Raw genomic sequence first — 19,568 nt, 5'->3', positions numbered from 1 at the left:
CTGCTGGTGGACTACAACAGACTGCAACATGGGTTAAATTAAACCACTGCTGGTGGACTACAACAGACTGCAACATGGGTTAAATTAAACCACTGCTGGCACGTTGAAATTGAATAACCCTTTTTGAAGACCCGTTTTCAGATTTAGACCTCAATTAAACCGTTTTTTGGTTCATTCTTTTTTTTTTTTTTTTTTAAATGTAATCGCTGACAACAGTACTAGTAAACGCGATGCTTTTTTGCAAGCACACTGAATAGCTAATGAAATACATGTTTATAAGTATTACTATGTTTGTGTATATCGTTTGCAGAGAAGGTTTACTCAACCGTGGCATAATTGTAATTAATTGTATTACTACTTGTATTGTGATTCTTGAAATGTATTTTTTGTTTACGACTGTAAGTCGCCCTGTGTACAAAAATAAATAAATAAATAAATAAATAAATAAATAAATAAAAATAAAAATAAAAACACTTGTTAGGCGTAAAAATACATTCAAACGTATACTGCTATGGAAATCACATAGCACACTGAAAAAGGAGGAAGAGGAACAACCCATTTATTAATAAAACAACATGTTTTGTTAAAAAATAAACAGCTAAATGTGAATATTAATATAATAAAGTAGGGCTGCAGTTTCTCAAAGGTATATGCAAAAGTGTATCCCTTTACGTCATAAATATGCGCATGCGTGGTAAAGACAACAGCGCTGAAGATATGCATTAGTCATAGGTGCAGTTTCTCATGCTACACCAGCAATGAAGTGTACTTGGAAAGATTAGGGTCACTCGGAGATGGAACACAATAACTAGGGAAATAATATTGTTCAGGCGTATGCCACAGAGGAACAGGGACAGCTGTTGACCAGGTATGTGTTCACTTAGTAGCATACAGTATTTTGTTTTTTAATATAACGACCGTACCTTTCACAAGTACTTCTCTGAAGGGAACGTCGTCTGCATTTACTTTGGGGATCAATGACCGTAAAATGAAACGCAGGCTTCCCTTTTTACATACAGGTTGATTGAGGTAAACGTCATTTTTTTCATTTAAATAGTTCTATATTATTAATTTAATTTCTAATGTCATTATACCAAACCAGACAAGCGCTATCCCAACTCTGAAACATGAACCCCTCTCTTCTCTTCGCTTTTTTTGCACCACCACCACACAGTATTTTATTGACAACATGGAGTTTGTGAATCCAGACATCTACGACTGACCAAAACCCGTCTGCCGATACCATGCATGGGTCTTCAAATGTTATTTCTGAAAGTGTTGTTATTTTCAAATCACAAAACTGTATAGACTCAGATCCTCCTCCAATCAGATTTTGTATCTTCCAAGTCTCCAAGCGCTACGACGCACACAATGATGACGAATTAAGAGATCCCGCCCCTAAAGGTCTGATTTTATCACAAAAAAATGATTAGACGTATACTTTAGATTTGTGTTTTATAAAACGCACTAGAAATCTCTATTGACACCGACAGTTGCATATAGAAACGTAGCTGCCAATTTTCCTGCAGCAGTAGCAGCTTTTGTGTAACCTAGGGACGCGTTGTAAGCGTGATTATTATTTTAAGCGTAATTTATTCACTGTTTTGTACGCTCTCAAGCCGGACTCCCTCCTCAGTTTTACTACCAAAGTGGTTAATGATTTTTTCAAAATACAGCAGTTAATATGTAGCTAGTACTAGTAATGCTAGTAGGCTTATCACCGGGATTTCTAGCAGCAGTGAATGCGTGCCCTTCGAACCAAGAGCTACTGCCAGTAGATTTTCTACTAATTTTATCAGACATTTATCTTGTTATCTGATTTTTAAAAAAATAACTGAAACTATGCAAATAGAGGAACACGGCCCATGCACACTAGCCTTCGATACACTCGGTGTGTTGTGCTCTGAACTTTGTCCAAAGTCCCTTTCTGTGCGTTACCAAAACACGCCATTCGTGCGCAGGAACTGACGTTTGAAGCTGTTGTCACGCATAATTATCACTACTTAATCTTCTAAAAGACTATATTCAACAAAACGAAAGGTGGGCATAAACTATTGCAAGATTGCTTCGGTTTTCCAGAAGTTGAGAAGAAGCTAGGCTCAAGACGAAAAACACCAGCTGATCAGCGTTAGATCTTTTTTGTCGCGCTTTTGTGTCGTCATTCCTGGTCGAACGTTAAGGTAATGCAAATCCAAGTTTTGTTAAAGTATTTTATTTAGACAATTTTGATGCAGTACCATGATACAGTGTTTGTATTAATACTATTTTGCATTTGACGATTATTAAAAAAAGCACTTGTCTGTACACGAGCACAGCACAACTCTTGCTGCGTACACTTTTCTCGACAGTATGATTGTGTAATGTCAATGACTTAACACCAATTCGTTTTTACCAAAAAGTACAGTTATGTATTATAAAAAATAAATACATAAATAACACTTGCACATCCAGAATGTTTTTATTGTTTGCTGTGTAAAAAACTAAATAAAAACATGATGTGCTATTCGAGTTTCAAATGTTTGTGTAATAAAGCAGAAACGTTTGATATTGTTTGCGGTTTCTGAGTCAGGGTCGCTGTAAATTAGTTAAATACATCGTCTTATATAATATAATGTTGGCGGTCATTTTGATGACATTTTGTATTAAAATGACAATGTTTGTATTTAATGTAAATGTACACGTCTAACAACTGAGGTAAGTGACTCGTGGAGTTGAGATGGAAACTTAAAAAATCTGCTTTTATAATCGCTAAACTAGTATACCTTTTGCTATTAGACTGCCAGGGCTCCATGTAATCCTAACTTTGGTTTCTACCTTAAATGACATTGGGCTGACCTTTGCATATTAATCTCCAACAGCACTGGATTTTGATGAAGCAGTATTTCCCATTTTTATATATTTTTCATACAGGGTACACTATGGTCAGTTGGAAACTTTTAACTCTGTGTTCCTGCTCACGACAGATCTTTAAAACGATCTACCAGAAGCACCAAAATAGCAATAACGTTCTAGGGACAACCACTATCATAGAGGGCACTGTGTAGCCAACAACAATGTTATGATGTTAACTGCTTATATAGTCACCATTCATTTTGAAGATGGACTCTTACACATCACCGTTTCTACAGGGACACATCTTAACTAATGACATCCTTTGATTTATTTTTTGACGGCAGCCATGTATACTGATGGCCAAATGACTCGCATATTTTGTCTCAAGCAGACTTTACAAATACACACTGTTTAAAAAACAAAAATACAAATAAATACAAGCAACTGACACTTTGATTCACCCATGATAGTTTGTGTATAGAAAATATGTTTTATTTAAAGTTTGTCATTAAAATGACTGTAATTATCTATTGTTATTTATCAGAAGTTAAGCTATGAAGTTATTTGCTTCTAAGTTATGATGCACCTTGTTCACAGGGATAACCTTTTGGCCATACTCTGCAAAGGCGAGTTTGTTTAAGCACTATTATTAAACATCCCTTTAGTGGAGCCTATATTTTAGTATGGTAAATCCACAGTTTATTTTAATAATTGAATGGTTTTTGATTAATGTTTGATAATTATAGGCCCTGTCCACACAATGCCTTTAAACTGTATTAGTTGTCTTTAAACCGACTTAAAGGTGCATATGGTTAGCATCAACACTACGCAGATTTTAATACCGAACTCAAGAACCGGACTCAAGACCACCTCAGGGTAGTCTCGAATCCAGTTCTGAATTAGATCGCATCAAGTACTGTGGTTTGTCAGAAGTGTGGACGCTGTAATACCAAACTACATTTTTTGTGTATCCTTCAATATCCTAGAATGCTTTTTGATAAGTTTTGGCACGTGGACATTACAAATACAGTACTCAGAACAGGCGCATAAGGAGTTGAGAATGATTATCAATATTGCTGTACCGTATACAATTTCTCAGGCTTCTTGTAAAATGATGGATCATAGAGCAACATGATCAAATGCCGAAATCATGGCACATTGATATTTGGACCAATGAAATCGGTCAAGGAGAACTTCAGAGTTCAAAACGAAACACAAATGAATCTTGTGTTTTTGAGAAACAAAGCCATAACGTTCATGCTAAGAGCTACGTCTTCCTTGGGCACGGGCTGGGCTGTAAACATAAAATACAGTGCATGGTGGGATTATGTCATATTAAGTCCCAGAGTCCATTGCGCTGCTAGGAACTGTAATCAAACTATTTTAATAGTGTTCGTACACATTAAGCCTGGCTAAACATGAAACGGTACTTCGGTGTCGACGCTTTGAGCTGGATTAATGAAAATGTTTTTGAGTGGTTCTCAAGATCGGTTATGTAATGTGGACAGGTCAAGTCTATAGGTCAAGACAGATCTAGAAGTTAAGTTTGATCATTTTTACAAAATTTACAATTTGCATTTGGGCGAGCCACTTTACAAGCTGCAACTGCTACAGTGTCAAAGCCCCACATTAGAGACCATTTGAAGTAGTGACTTCATAATTGCAAGGTTTATAAGCACTGCATGTTGCATCTGTTGGTGATCTTCACATTGACTTCTGGCCTAATATGGCTGACATTGAGCTCATGTGACACTCATAAAGGTTCTGATAGACAATACACTTTAACCGATTGCATTCTACGATTTTCTCAATTAAGTTGTATTACTGGTGTAGCCCATGAAAAAAATAACCGTTCCACTGCCACACACATTGCTTTGATCTGTGGCTGTTGAGATGCTTGTGATATGTGTTTCCCCTTATTCCACCAAGTAACCAGGGGTTCCATTATTATTATTATTTATTTAGCAGACGCCCTTATCCAAGGTGACTTACAGAGACCAGGGTGTGTGAACTATGCATCAGCTGCAGAGTCACTTACAAGTACGTCTCACCTGAAAAACGGAGCACAAGGAGGTTAAGTGACTTGCTCAGGGTCACACAGTGAGTCAGTGGCTGAGCTGGGATTTGAACCGGGGACCTCCTGGTTACAAGCCCGTTTCTTTAACCACATCATTAAAACGCTTGTAACTAACTACCTAACAAACACATTCATTTCTGTTGATAGTACTAGCACATGACCTGACTAACATCTAAAGAAGTCTAGGAAAGAAGATCACAATTAATAGTTAATTTTTTTTAGTTCATTAGATTTTGTTTCTAGTGTATTCTGTTATTTTATATTTGAGATATTAGTGTCTTCATTTTTGTGTACTATAAAGATTGGGCATTTAGTACTTTGTTTGTGATTTGATATTGATTTAAAAATGTGTAATTCTAATGTTTTCTTTTGTTATAGAACATAGTGCCTTAGAGTGGGGGGAACAAACAAAAAACATCTATCTTAAACAGCAATACAGAAGATCAAAATAAGATGGACAGAAGTCTCCTTGATTTCCCCAGTGGGCCACTGGATGTTTATCGTAAAAAAGCCTCTTTCAATTGGAAGGAGATGATTGAGTTTTTAGAAGGCAAGGACATACTTGAATTCAAGGTAGGAATCTAGCCCTTTAATGAATTTGAGTGTTTGTACTGCAGTCTAAAATCAAATATAGAATGCAGCTTGAATACAATTTTTTGATGTTACTACAGCACTGTCTGGGCTATAACTATGTCTCTATAATTTAATTCACCTTGGTTATATACAGAAACAGCTTCCAGATAAGTCACCTGGCTTTGGTTTTCTGTTGCAATTTAGTAACAGTGTAGTATTTTTGGAAACATTCAGGTTTCATTAATTAGCCCAATTCGCAGTTATAAGAGCTAAAAGGAGGTTCAGATGAAAAACAAAACTCAAAACTGACTGTAGTTGGATGAGGGAGCCAAATCTGGCATCTGACAGGAATAAGTACTTTTATATGCAGTTCATAAACTATGCATGTAAGAACAATCTTGTATATATGTCTACTTGTCCATGGTGCTAGACAGCCATTTCTTTGTATTATGACACTTTATGTGCACTAAAAAATAATAATTTTTCCAGCTAGGAAAAACCAATGCTTTAAATCTGACTGTTGATGGAACATTGATTTGGGTGTGATTTTCGATCCTGGGTTAACTTTTGAATCGCATGTGCTGAATACTATCAAGGTTTCTTTTTTTCACCTTAAATATTGCCAGACTGCATCACATGCTTTCTCTACCTGCAGCTGAAAAACTGGTTCATGCTTTTGTTTTCTCCAGGATCGATTACTGTAATGCCCTGCTCGCTGGGGTGTCTAATAGCATCCTCACTAAAATTCAATTTATCCAAAACTCTGCAGCCAAAATTTTGTCTCGGTCCCGCTCAAGAGATCACATCACTCCTGTCTTGGAGGCCTTGCACTGGCTGCCTGTCAGGTTCAGAATTGATTTTAAAATTTTAATGCTGACATATTAGGCTCTTCATGGGCTAACTCCGACTTATCTGTCAGATCTTTTATCTTTTTACACTCCTACTCGCAACCTCCGCTCTGCTGATCTCAGACTGCTGTGTGTCCCGCCTGCTCGCCTGCGCTCTATGGGCGACAGGGCCTTCTGTTGTTATGCCCCCAAATTATGGAACTCAATTCCACTAGAGGTCAGGGACTCGGCTTCTTTGAGTGTTTGTAAAGCTAATTTAAAGACTTACTTTTTTAGAAAGGCGTTTTTATGATTTTTATGCTTTTTTATGTATAATCTTTTTTTTATTTTTTTTATTTCTGTACTATTAATTGTGAAGCGCTCTGAGATGATTGCTTTTAAGGGCGCTATACAAAATAAAGTTTATTATTATTATAAAGGCTTAATAGTCAATACTTTAAAAAATACACATTCTTCAGTTTTCTCTAATTTTAATATATATATATATATATATACATAATGCCTCTAGAATATGATGTTAATAATCTGAACAAGAACCTAAATCAAATTCACATCAGAGCAGAGCTGAGCAACCACTAAATGCAACTTTTTTGTCTTCTGTTGGCAGCGAAACGTTTTCTCGGCTTTAGAAAATAACCTAGTGTTTGCCCGTCAACCTGGTGAAGACGTCTCCGTGGAAAAACAACGCGAGCTGACTTTCCTACGGTGCAAGCAGCTCTTTAAACACAACTTCCTCACTGCTGATGAGATCATGCAGAACCCTTTCAAGGCAACTGCTCTTAATGACTGTTTAGGCATGTACGACTGGTCCGTATCTGCTAAATATTTCCTCAACACGCAGGCGAGTGTTCTCATACTCTAGCTACTCATGTGGAACATTTTTGTTTTGTTGTGCAATTTACTGACATTAAATATAAAGTGAAACAACACATACAAGATTGTGATTATAAGTGTGAAATGGGTATGCAGAATTGAATTCTAAGTTACATAACTCTGGTCGTTTGCAAAATGGCTTTCTGAATGTAGCCTTAATTTAGAATTTACTCCCAAGTACACTTGATTCCTGCTACCTGTGCCTAGTTATAGCTATAATATATGTATGACAAGTTATTAGGTGTTTCATTTTGTCCAGGTTGAGGATTTTATTAAAAAAAACTCAGTTATGTGCTGTCAATCACAGCCTTTGTGATGTTTGTTTATTAAACCTGTACATTGTCACGTGATCGCAAGATAACAAGTTAGGGAGATTTCACATTTGGCATAAGATACATATTAAAAACGCTACTTTATTGCAGATGTTTGGTGGGACAGTTGGCAACTCTGGATCTAAGAGACACGAACAATTTGTCCAAGACATAGACCAAATGAAGGTAAGATTTTTTTTTTTTTTTCCTGTGTTGTAACTATTAGGTTGTTCTAGGCCGACACCCACCTTTTAATGTTCCTCGGTATCAAAGTTCATTTGCTTATTCTTCCAATGATTATCTTTCCAGTGCATTGTAAATAATGATGATGACCGATGCTCCAATTTAGTGCTCTCAGAACAAAACAAGAAACATACACATATTTTGAAAGTGCATTGTCCCTGAGGACAGGGGTTACGTTTGAAGATTTAAATAAATAAATAAATAAATAAAGCTGATATAGATTGCCATTCAGGTGTAAACAATGATGAACTGGGTCTTTCACATGCAGGTTTTGCTACACAGATTTATTTATCTCATCGGCATTGAAATATGTTCTGTACAAGACTCTGCACCACATTGCTTTCATAGGAGTTAGTGGAGGTTCATGTTTGGGAAACTGCTTGATTTTAGGGAATTATACTTGATTTATAAAACTTACTTAAACTCACAAATCTCTGTTGAAACATTTTATCAGCTTATGTGAAACATTACATTCAACACTGGTCTCTATTTTATACCACATTTCCTATTACATTAGCTATGTATATGGCATACTGTACCTTTTTATAAAGGTTTCACATGTTCACATATAAAGGAAGCTCCATTCGAGTAACCTCAAACACCACCCAATTCTATTTGAATCTAATATTTTTGGTTTGTTTGCTTGTTTGTATGTTTGTACGCTATTTCTGTCTAGGCATTTGGCTGTTTTGCGCTAACTGAAATGAGTCATGGTAGCAATACCAGAGCTATGAGGACAACTGCAAAATATGACCCGAATACTCAGGTAAGTTCATTTAGTATGTACTAGTCTTACCTTCTTAGTTACTTAATTTGTGTCCATTACAATCTGTACTGAATAAACCACAATATCACATTATCCAGTATACAATTACATGCTTTTATGTACAGTATATTGCATGCCATGAATACATGCTTTGGGATTATTTATTCAAGTACTGTAGTCATTGCAAATGCTTCATCTTCATCGTATTTTTAGCTTTGAAAACAAAACAAAAATATCTATAATTTATTTTATTTTGTCAAGGGTTTAGTAACAATGTGCTTTTCCATTTTAAATGCTGTCGAGTTGTGATCAAGTTTCAGTGTTTTTTGTACTCTGCAGGAATTTACAATCAATTCCCCTGACTTTGAAGCTGCCAAGTTTTGGGTTGGAAACCTTGGGAAGACTGCCACGCATGCTGTGGTTTACGCACAGCTCTATACACCTGATGGACTTTGCCATGGGCTACATTCTTTCATAGTCCAGGTAAAGTGTGACTGAGGGCAATCGTTTACTTTCACAAACTGACATAACAACAGAAGGATTTGGGTTGCTCATAACATTATTTAAAGATACTAAATATGCAACTTTAAAATATACTAACAGAATCTTTGAAGCAGTAGGTGAAAATGAATGGACAATGTACTAGGTAGTAGGTGAAAATGAATGGACAGTGTACTTTTTTTTCAGTATTACTATACTGGGTATGTTGTACTGTTTACATATGGATGCCCCTCATTTTACAGCAAAAATTATATATATTTATATATATTGTAGCGTAGCATTGCGGTCTCTATTTCAATTTTTTTCGTTACTAATTGTCAGACAACTATTTCTCAGTTAATTCTCTGAGAGCTTTTTATTGCTGTAGTAATAACACAGGGTCCTTATGGGCTGAGACCATGCCAAAATAACAAACCCACGTCTTAGCTATATTCCTGTGCACTGTTCTGCCCTTCTCTCTGACTCTACCTTCTGTCACTCTCAGTCTTGTGACCTGGCACTATCAATCTATCAGTCTTCAATCTAAGAATTATACACCCAGTATCAACCTCAGCCAGAAACTTGGGGGTTGTTTTAGACTCGAAACTTAGTGTTGAGGCTCAAGTCTCATCAGTGGTTAAATCCTCTTTTTACCATCTATGCAATATTGCCAAAATCCATTCTCACCTTTCACAAAAAGTCTGAGATTCTGATTGATGCCTTTGTAACATCTCGATTTGATTATTGCAAGGCACTGTTTGTATGGGTTATCTTCTAAACTGGTACACTAGCTACAGTTAGTCCAGAACGCTTCTGCAAGGATATTGACAGGCACAAATAAAATGTAACACATTCCACCGGTCCTAAAATCACTACACTGGCTACTGTTTTTTTATCGGGTAATTTAAGATCCTAATGCTGTCCAGGGAACTGGTCGTTCATATTTGACGGATTTATTGCATTTTTATGTCCCTGGGCGTCAGCTGCGCTCCTCAGGAGCTGGGCTGCTGGCTGTTCCATCAACTAGATGCGTTACATTGGGAGGTCGGAGCGTCTCTTCCTGTGCTCCTGCTCTTTGGAACCACTGCCACTATTTATGAGAGGCTGATTCTGTAGAACATTTTAATTGACACTTAAAACACACTTATTTTCCTTGGCTTTTGATAATTAACTGTTTTTTAAGTATTCTAATGACTTTTTTCTAATGTACCGGTATTTATAAATTGTTATGGCGTTTGTATTGAGTCCTTTTTTTTTTTTTTTTAATGGCTTCGTTTTTAAAAGCTTTTTCAATGTATCTTTTTAATGCAATGTTTATTTTGTTTGTTTTAATGTAAATCTATGTACAGCGCCTTGAGATGTTTTACAGGAAAAACGTTATATAAAAATAAAATTGACTGATTTGATAAAAACCTTTTTTCTCATTCTACACTCTGCTGTCTACCTGCTGCGATCGAATTCCCCATACCTGACTCTTTGGATAGTGGAGCTAAGCAGAGCCCAGTCTTCTGCAATGACATTGGCTTGATATCTCTTTGCGCTAGAGACCAGAGGGGACAATATTTGCTGCTGAACATATTGATTCATTGTGTTGACATTCACCTTTTAATCTGACACTATGTAAAAACAGGAATAGTATTACATCAGGTAATGAACTGTACAAAGCCATTAATATTCTGATTTATAACCATCAGTTTGGTTTCTTTCCTAGAGGTTTCTGGCCAGGGGGCGTAACAGTTAAAAGAATGAAAGATTTTTTTCAAAGAATGTGCTGAAATGTGTGTTTTTTATTTTCGAAGATAAGTTTGGCTGTATGCACCTTGGACAGGATTTTTTTTAAATTATATTTCTCTAATATGAAAAGTAGCTATGTGCTGCTCAGAGTTTCCTACAGTAATAGCTGATTTTGGCTCAATATACTTTAATCTTTAATATATGTAATCTGTATGGAAATCTCATTACATTTAATTGGCAAGTTTATGCAAGGTAATGTGTTCACAATATATGCTCAGAATGTTTTTACTTCATATACTGTTTTTGTTTTCTGTGTCTATGCCAGAAACAGTGAAATATTTGTGTTTGTAGGTCAGAGATCCAAAGACACTTCTTCCCATGCCTGGGGTGATGGTTGGAGATATGGGCAAGAAACTTGGGCAGAATGGCCTGGACAATGGGTAAGGATACAGTACAAGATGCAGGTTGTATCAAATGTAAGAAATCCCCTCCTCCCAAATAGATACAGTAAGTAGTGTTAATACCAGCAAGGGAACCAGTCAATTGAGCATATAATGCTGATGCCGGTAGGTAGTGTTATGTATTAAAAATAAATATATATATACAGTGCCTTGCAAAAGTATTCAGACCCCTGACCAATTCTCTCATATTACTGAATTACAAATGGTACATTGAAATTTCGTTCTGTTTGATACTTTATTTTAAAACACTGAAACTCAAAATCAATTATTGTAAGGTGACATTGGTTTTATGTTGAAATATTTTTAAGAAAAATAAAAAACTGAAATGTCTTGCTTGCATAAGTATTCAACTCCCACACATTAATATTTGGCAGAGCCACCTTTCACTGCAATAACAGCTTTAAGTCTTTTGGGGTAAGTATGTACCAGCTTTGCACACAGTGTCGGAGTGATTTTGGCCCATTCTTCTTGGCAGATTTGCTCCAGGTTGTTCAGGTTGGTTGGACGACGCTTGTGGACCGCAATTTTCAAATAGTGCCACAGATTCTCAATGGGATTGAGATCAGGACTTTGACTGGGCCACTGTAGGACATTCACCTTTTTGTTCTTGAGCCACTCCAATGTTGCTTTGGCCTTGTGCTTGGGATCATTGTCCTGCTGAAAGGTGAATTTCCTCCCAAGCTTCAGTTTTTTAGCGGACTGAAGCAGGTTCTCTTGCAGTATTTCCCTGTATTTTGCTCCATCCATTCTTCCTTCAATTTTAACAAGATGCCCAGTCCCTGCTGATGAGAAGCATCCCCACAGCATGATGCTGCCACCACCATACTTCAGTGTAGGGATGGTGTGTCTTGAGGCATGGGCAGTGTTAGGTTTGCGCCACACATAGCGCTTTGAGTTTTGGCCAAAAAGCTCTATCTTGGTCTCATCTGACCACAAAACCTTTTCCCACATCGCAGCTGGGTCACTGTTATGCTTTCTGGCAAACTCTAGACGTACTTTCAGATGGTACTTTTTGAGTAACGGCTTCTTTCTTGCCACACTCCCATACAGGCCAGTGTTATGCAGAGCTCTTGATATGGTTGACTGGTGCACCATTACTCCACTCCCAGCCACTGAACTCTGTAGCTCCTTCAAAGTGATTGTTGGCCTCTCTGTGGTTTCTCTCACAAGTCTCCTTCTTGTATGAGCGCTGAGTTTTGAGGGATGGCCTTTTCTTGGCAGTGCCTGGGTGGTGTGATGCAGCTTCCACTTCCTGATTGATCCAGCTGTGCTCACTGGGATATCCAAACACTTGGATATTATTTTGTACCCTTTCCCTAATCTATGCATTTGTATTACTTTATCTCTAACTTCTGTAGAATGCTCTTTGGTCTTCATTTTCTTTCAGATTCACAGCCTGACCAATGATCCTTCAATAATGGAGTTTTTATCCAGAAAATGTGACAGCAACTTTAATGGTTCACAGGTGGAGGCCAATGGTAAGGTAATTGAGTCCTCGTTAGGGCAGTTTCTTTCATCGGTGTAAACTGGGAGCTTCCAAAGCACAGAGGTTGAATACTTATGCAAGCAAGATATTTCAGTTTTTTTATTTCTTAAATATTTCCCAAGATAAAACCAATGTCACCTTACAATAATTGATTTTGAGTTTCAGTGTTTTAAAATAAAGTATCAAACAGAACGAAATTTCAATGTACCATTTGTAATTCAGTAATATGAGAGAATTGGTCAGGGGTCTGAATACTTTTGCAAGGCACTGTATATGTATAGATGAAGTAAAGTAAAGAAAAATGCATTAAATACAGTGAAATAAACAATACATGAAATAGTGAAAAACAGTGCATAATACAGTAAATACTAGGCTAGGATGTAAAAATAATTCAACAACATTGTGGATGCAAGGGGGAAAAGAAAAAAATATATAGCAACACTACAGCTGATAACAGATATCAGGCTTAAGGAGCACGGAAGGCAAGCGAGAACAAGTGGGTATAGTAGGGGAATGAAACCTTACCATCATAATGCAAGCAGAAAACCTTGTAGTGTTGTGCTAGTTACAGATAAAGATGCTGCAACCTGACGGAAAGCATCAGGGCACAATATACCTGATGAACAATAAAACAAAACATACTGTGCTCTAATTTACCTATAATACAAATCAATCACTCCTGATAAAATGCAGCTGTAAAAACGAGACATCACTATCATAATTGTATGAAAAGGTTGTAATGCATTTACAGATGTTTTATTTTTTTTGATCCTCTTCCAACTGTTTTATTCATCAGTATTAAATTACAAAGACCGGATAAGGCATTTTTAGTATGTTACAGATTCTGGTCAATGCAAAAAATGATAGATTTCTGAAAAACCTTTTTGATTTTTGATTTTTTTTTGTCTGTATTTAGCTTTTGTACAATCTGTTTCTTTAAATACCCACATACACCTGAAGAAGTTTCACTTTGTGGATTTAGTTTGCAGCCACCAACTTATATTATATATTTCACAGTAATAGAATACAGTAGGTGAAAATCTACTCATGCAAATAACTACAGAACTAAGCTTGTGCTGGCTGCTCATCCACACATCAAGCAGAAACTTCGCAACCATCTGTTATTTAAATAACACTTCCAGTTTAGTTCTGCCTGATTTCTGCTGGGGTTCTCAGTGCAGCACACTTCTTTTTTTTCATATTATCCTCTTAATTTGCATATGTAGCATCATCAGTAGCTACAATAGAAAACAGGATTTTGATTCTGGTGCTACGTGTTTAGAATACTTATCCAGGCAATATTTTATTTGTTTTTCTGACTGTTAAATCATGCCAACATGGAATTATATAAAATGCAGTATATTATTTTTCCACTAGATGGCATTCCACGCTTAGAATTTAAAAAAAAAAAAAAAAAGAAACTGCCTATAAAACTATGAAACGGTCAATATTGCTGTACTTTAAAACAAGGAAGTATTACAAAACAATAATGCAGTAAATCTGTACCTGTTATCTTTTAAAGATAAAATAAACATTTAAGTACAGTTTTCACATATTCCCTGAATACTCGAGTACATGCAATGGATTCACAACTACTGCCTTAATGGGAGTAGAAAATCATGTTGCTACAAAAGACATTGTGGATATTCAGAAGTAATGAGAAAGAAGTCCCTATTAAGCTATCAGATCTTGCTGAGTGGTCTGTTAGTGTGCAGTGGAACTAAACTCCATTCCTCAAGGACCATTTCATCCTTGGATAATGTTCTAACCATGTCCTGGGCATTTTAAATCATCAAGTGCACACAAAAGCTGTTGCTAACAACAATTTGTCCACATTAGGTTTCAGTAGACATTTTAAAATGCTTGAAATAAAAACCTACCCTGATTAGTTCCTCAAAAACTACATTTTAGTACTTGACCATGGACATGCTGCCAATGCTGATGTCATAAAAACAGAAATAAATGTCATTAGCCATCAACTTATGGATATATATTTGAGCAGTTCTAGCTAATTTCTTTAACTCTATACTGCTATTTCTTTAACCACAGCGACAATACCAATTTAGGATCTACTGAATTTAGAATAACCCAGTGAGTATCATGATAGGAGGCAGCCAACACTGATTCAGAAAAGGTTCTCCTGTCTGACAAACCTCTTAGAAGTCAGTGCAGTGATGTGCACAAAAAGAGTCTATGACAGTATATACTTGGACTTCCAAAAAGCCTTTAACAAAGTTCCACATGAAAGACTAATCCTCACGCCGTCAGTGGGAATAGAAGGTAGTGCATGCAAGAGGATACAAAACTGATTAAAACACAGGAAGCAGAGAGTAGTTGTAAGAGGGGAAAACTGTAGCTGGGCTCCTTGGACCACTGATGTGTCTTATCTACATCCACTTATAGTAGCAAACTTGTCAAATTTGCAGACGACACAAAGCATGGGAGAATGGCTGACACGTCTACTGCTACCCAGGAAATATGAAAAAGATTTAGACCACATCAGAATTGGGCAGTCCAAAAGAATAGAGCACAAATCCAAAGAGGTCATGATGTGGTTGCATAATGCACTGCTACGTATCTGTATGAACTGCACCGTCTGATTATTTATTCCTTTCTGCTGCTGTGGCGTGATGTGTAATTCTTACTAACGTCCTGACAGGTGCTTCTATATTGAATTTTCAGAGGTGTCACACTTGTCAAAAAAAAAGAAAAGATTAAAATAATTGCTGTAATCAATTTCTGACTGTGCAATCATGGACGTAATGGCTTTCTGGAGTTTCTTGTTAACATATTTTCATAATATTCACAGTTGTCCAGTTAATCTGACCAAAATAACCAGGTTACAAAAAAAATAAGTTCTATTAAAAATATAAAAAGTTAACAAGCTAAATTTGGAATACTTGGCAACCCCTTAAATAGTGTGTTCATTTGATATGTGTTTTGATTCTTCATTATACCAGGGATGCTAAGACCGTTGATGCTTTTAAAAAAACAGTTAAAGACACACTTTTACGTTCAGGCATTTTTATCATGATTTGGTTTTTGATTTGTGTAATTTCTTTTTATATTACATATACTGTTAATATGCTGTATGTATATATGGTTCTCTGTGTTTTTTGTGTTTGTACAGAGATTTGAGGCGCTTTATAAAATAAAGATTATTATTATTATTATTATTATTATTATTATTATTATTATTAATATAACTAATTCAGTGCCTATGGGTATGTGTACTTTCTTTTCCTGCAGAAACCATTTAAAAAAGATAATCTTTTTTTTTTTTTTTTTTTTTTTTTGTATCTGCATCACCCAAGCTGAACTCTGAAATCCATTAGAGTTTTCACAGCTGAGCAAACACATTCTTCATCTTGTCCATTTGCACTTCTGAGATCCCTGGCCAGTAGAGGGATTTCCTACCTGATTTATGACTTTGACTGTGGTCATTTATTTAAAAATGCTTAATTTAATTATGAAAACCTTGAAAGGTTCTTCAAAGATAGCTGTACAGATCTCCCAAGGGCAAGTACATCCCGCAGAATCATGTTTCGTGCCTTTTGGCTAAAACAGTGACATTGTGAATGCTACGAAATCTGCAATCTAATGTCATTCAGTTTGCATGACAGATGTCTGACTGCTCTAAAATAAACCGCATTATTGAATGCACCCTGGAATACTCATGGATGTGAAATATCAAGAATCAGGCACTGGTTTCAATACTCTAAGTTGTCTGAGGCATTTTTTGGTCTGTTCCAATTTTTTAACAACATCATTTGAAATAGTGTTATTATCCCCTGCAGTGCATCCTTCTGTCTGCATGTGACAGATTTTTACATATATCTATAGAACAGCTTATCAACAGTGCCATAGGAGCCACTGACCCTGGGTTATTGGGTTATTCACTTTTGTTCTAAATTTTAGTTCCACACAAGTTAAAACAACTTTCACTGACAGTACTTTACTATAACTTTGTTAGATTGTCATAGAATAATTTCTAAATCCCCAGCCTGTGCCCTGCAGCATTTTCCCGCATAGTGTAAATGTTTGATAAAACACGACAGTGTTGGGTATGTTACAGGGGTATAAGTTAGACATTTTCTTTTGAATGGTAGCCAAGCTCACAGATCAACCAAATTCTCCAGTAACCAGACACAAACATCTAGTAGACTGAAGTGCTGAAAGGCTGTGTGCATAAGTAATGTTTCCAAAACAAAAGAGAGAAATACTCATTTTTAAAATTCTGTAGTTAAACCATGACACTGCATTTGAGGGTACTGCAGTTTCACTGTTGTGTTTTTCTGGGTCAAAAGATCTTAACAAAGAAGTTAAAGTATGTTGCCTTTTAACTACAGCATTATTCTGGTTCAAAATGTCACACATATATTTGGAAGTTCATACCAATTAAAATATGTTGCATGAAGTGACTGTACTCCAGAGAAATTGTGAAATTTTCCATGTCCGTTAGAAAGTGCTGACGGCTGCTGTGACTCGTGTCTTATTCCAGATTGCTACAGACCATTTGTTGTCTGGCTCTTGTTTGCACACTGTCTGTCCTCGGCATGGTTCTGTCTAGAACAACTGCAACAAGGCTGTGTTTCTGAGAGACTTTCCTCCACTAACCATAAACGCCCAGCAGTTAACAGCTAAAGGCACATGATGTTATGATTCAGAGTTTACGACAAACTCTGCCTCTGTTGTCGTTTCTCAGGTTGGTGGTTTTAAAGAATATATTTCAGTTTCAACTATAGTGACCTTAGATTAGTAGTTTTGGGAGCCACCCGGGACTATTCATTTGTTTATTCCAAACTTTTCCTCCCCATTTACTTTGAGTTACAAATGTCTCATTCCCACCCAATTAAATCATGGCAGTAGCAACACAGCAATGATTACTTTTTATATGTACATTAGCAATGTAATGAGCTGATTTTAATTGCAAAGTTTGCTCATATTTATTTCTGAAAAACTTTAACTTTAAAACTATCAAGAACCAACTGCGTTGTTTGTTGCTAGTTTCATAATACTGGTGTCTATTTTTGTTTCCTTACAGAACAGTAAGAGGAAACTTTGCCCTTTTGTTTTATAAATGTAGGATATTATGCACACCACCATAGTCCCTTTAGATTATTGTGAAAAGCTGGCAATACTATTGCATGTTTTAGTGGAATCCATGTTATTTGGCTTTTAATACAATAAGGAGCCTTTCGTGGCTGACAGTTTGGGTAACAAATGTTGAAGGCTTTTGGCTCGCTAACAAAGCAAATAATTTACATTTAAAGGTACATTTCTTTGTGAGGGCTGAAGCTGCATGTTGTATTTTTGTAGTATACTGTAGCAGTATTTTCATTTTTCATAAGTCACCAGTTGCTGGCCCACGGGAATCAGAGGGGCTATAAAAGCAAAGCGAGTGATTGGCTGACCTTCTTTTTTTTTTTTTTTTTTTTTTTTTTTTTCACTTATGTGAGTGCTCAGCCTCCTGTGAACTGCACCGGCCCTGTAGCCCTCTGTGTAACATGTGTAGTCATCCAAAGCAAACCTTGAGTTAGGGATTTTAAACTTTTTTTTATTATTTTTATTTTTTATTTTACTGCTTTTACGCTGTCAATTAATTGTGTAATAAGTAACACACTAGTTTTATTGTTTGTGGTTTCTCATTTACAGCTCATTCAGAACACTGCCACTAGAATTCTGACTAAAACCAGAAAAAGTGAACATATTTCTGTTTTGGCCTCTTTACACTGGCTCCCTGTGCAGTTTAGAATTGATTTTAAGATTTTGCTTTTAACTTATAAGACCCTGAATGGATTCGCAGCCGGTTACTTACAGGAATTGTTGACCATTTATACTTCTAACCGCCCTCTTAGATCACAGGATGCAGGGCTGCTGGTTATTCCAGGGTGAATAAAAATAATATGGGAGGAAGAGCCTTTTCTTGGAGAGCTCCTAAATTATGAAATGCTCTGCCGCCTTCTGTCAGGGAAGCTGGGACTCTTACTGTTTTTAAATCAAGATTGAAAACACGTTTTATAAAATAGCTTTTCTATCTGAGCCCTCCTTTTTGCAATCAAAACTACATTTTCTTTTTGTACTTTTTGAAATTCAAATTGTATACTTTTTTTTTGCTTTAGACTCTTAATTGTTCTGTTCATCAGGAATAGTACTAAAATGTATTTTTTATCTTCTAAGAAATATCGCCAAATTGAGAAGTATTCTTTCCCACTCAGATACCGAGAGATTGATGCATGCTTTTGTATCTTCTAGAATTGATTATTGTAATGCCCTATTCTCTGGTACTCATAGCCATGTTATAGCTTGACTACAACTTATACAAAATGCTGCAGCTACAGTTTTAACTGGGACTGAGAGATGAGATCACATTACTCCTGTGCTAGTATCTCTGCCTGGCTTCCTGTCCGATTCAGGATAGATTTTAAGTTGTTGCTTCTAACTTATAAGGTATTTAAATAATCTTTTAATACCATATACTCCTAGACACCAACTCAGATCACAGTATGCCTGGTTGCTTACTGTCTCACAAATTAAAAAAAAACAAAAAAACAAAAAAAACACAGATTATATTCAGTATAGGGCCCCAAAACTCTGGAATGATCTGCCTAGCTCTGTAAGGGAAGCACCAAGTGTCACTGCTTTTAAAACAAGATTGAAAACACACTTTTATAGTGTAGCGTTTTTATGGTAAAATAATGTTCCTTTTATTCTCTGCCTGCGTTTTCTTTTGTTTTTATAGCTTTTCTTTCTCTATAGAAGCGCTATAGAAATGTGAATTGTTGTTAATTGCTCAAATGTATGATGTCTTACATTTCTTGAAAGATGCAGATATAAATAAAGACCATTGTAAAAAAGCTAAAATATAACGATGCATACATATT

General features: G+C 36.2%; 1 protein-coding gene across 6 annotated transcripts in view; it reads left to right on the top strand.

The window, feature by feature from the left end:
- The first annotated feature begins 694 nt into the window (after nt 1-694).
- Nucleotides 695-19,568, top strand: part of acox3 (acyl-CoA oxidase 3, pristanoyl) — a 66,362-nt gene continuing 47,488 nt past the window's right edge. The window contains exons 1-8 of one of the 6 annotated variants that reach the window (XM_059033353.1): nt 695-868; nt 4,798-4,872; nt 5,288-5,482; nt 6,938-7,171; nt 7,626-7,700; nt 8,434-8,523; nt 8,863-9,006; nt 11,089-11,177. In XM_059033353.1, coding sequence (XP_058889336.1) covers nt 5,363-5,482; nt 6,938-7,171; nt 7,626-7,700; nt 8,434-8,523; nt 8,863-9,006; nt 11,089-11,177 — 752 coding nt within the window. In that variant the 5' untranslated portion in view covers nt 695-868; nt 4,798-4,872; nt 5,288-5,362. Of the gene's footprint in view, nt 869-1,439; nt 2,181-4,797; nt 4,873-5,287; nt 5,483-6,937; nt 7,172-7,625; nt 7,701-8,433; nt 8,524-8,862; nt 9,007-11,088; nt 11,178-19,568 lie in introns of those variants that run through there. The other 5 variants (XM_059033360.1, XM_059033359.1, XM_059033343.1 and 2 more) reach the window with 5 other exon arrangements.

The sequence above is a fragment of the Acipenser ruthenus genome, chromosome 1 (assembly GCF_902713425.1).
Source record: "Acipenser ruthenus chromosome 1, fAciRut3.2 maternal haplotype, whole genome shotgun sequence".
In the NCBI taxonomy this organism is placed as follows: domain Eukaryota; kingdom Metazoa; phylum Chordata; class Actinopteri; order Acipenseriformes; family Acipenseridae; genus Acipenser; species Acipenser ruthenus.
The sequence above is the reverse complement of the archived record's forward strand: the minus strand, read 5'-3'. Positions and strand labels throughout refer to the sequence as shown.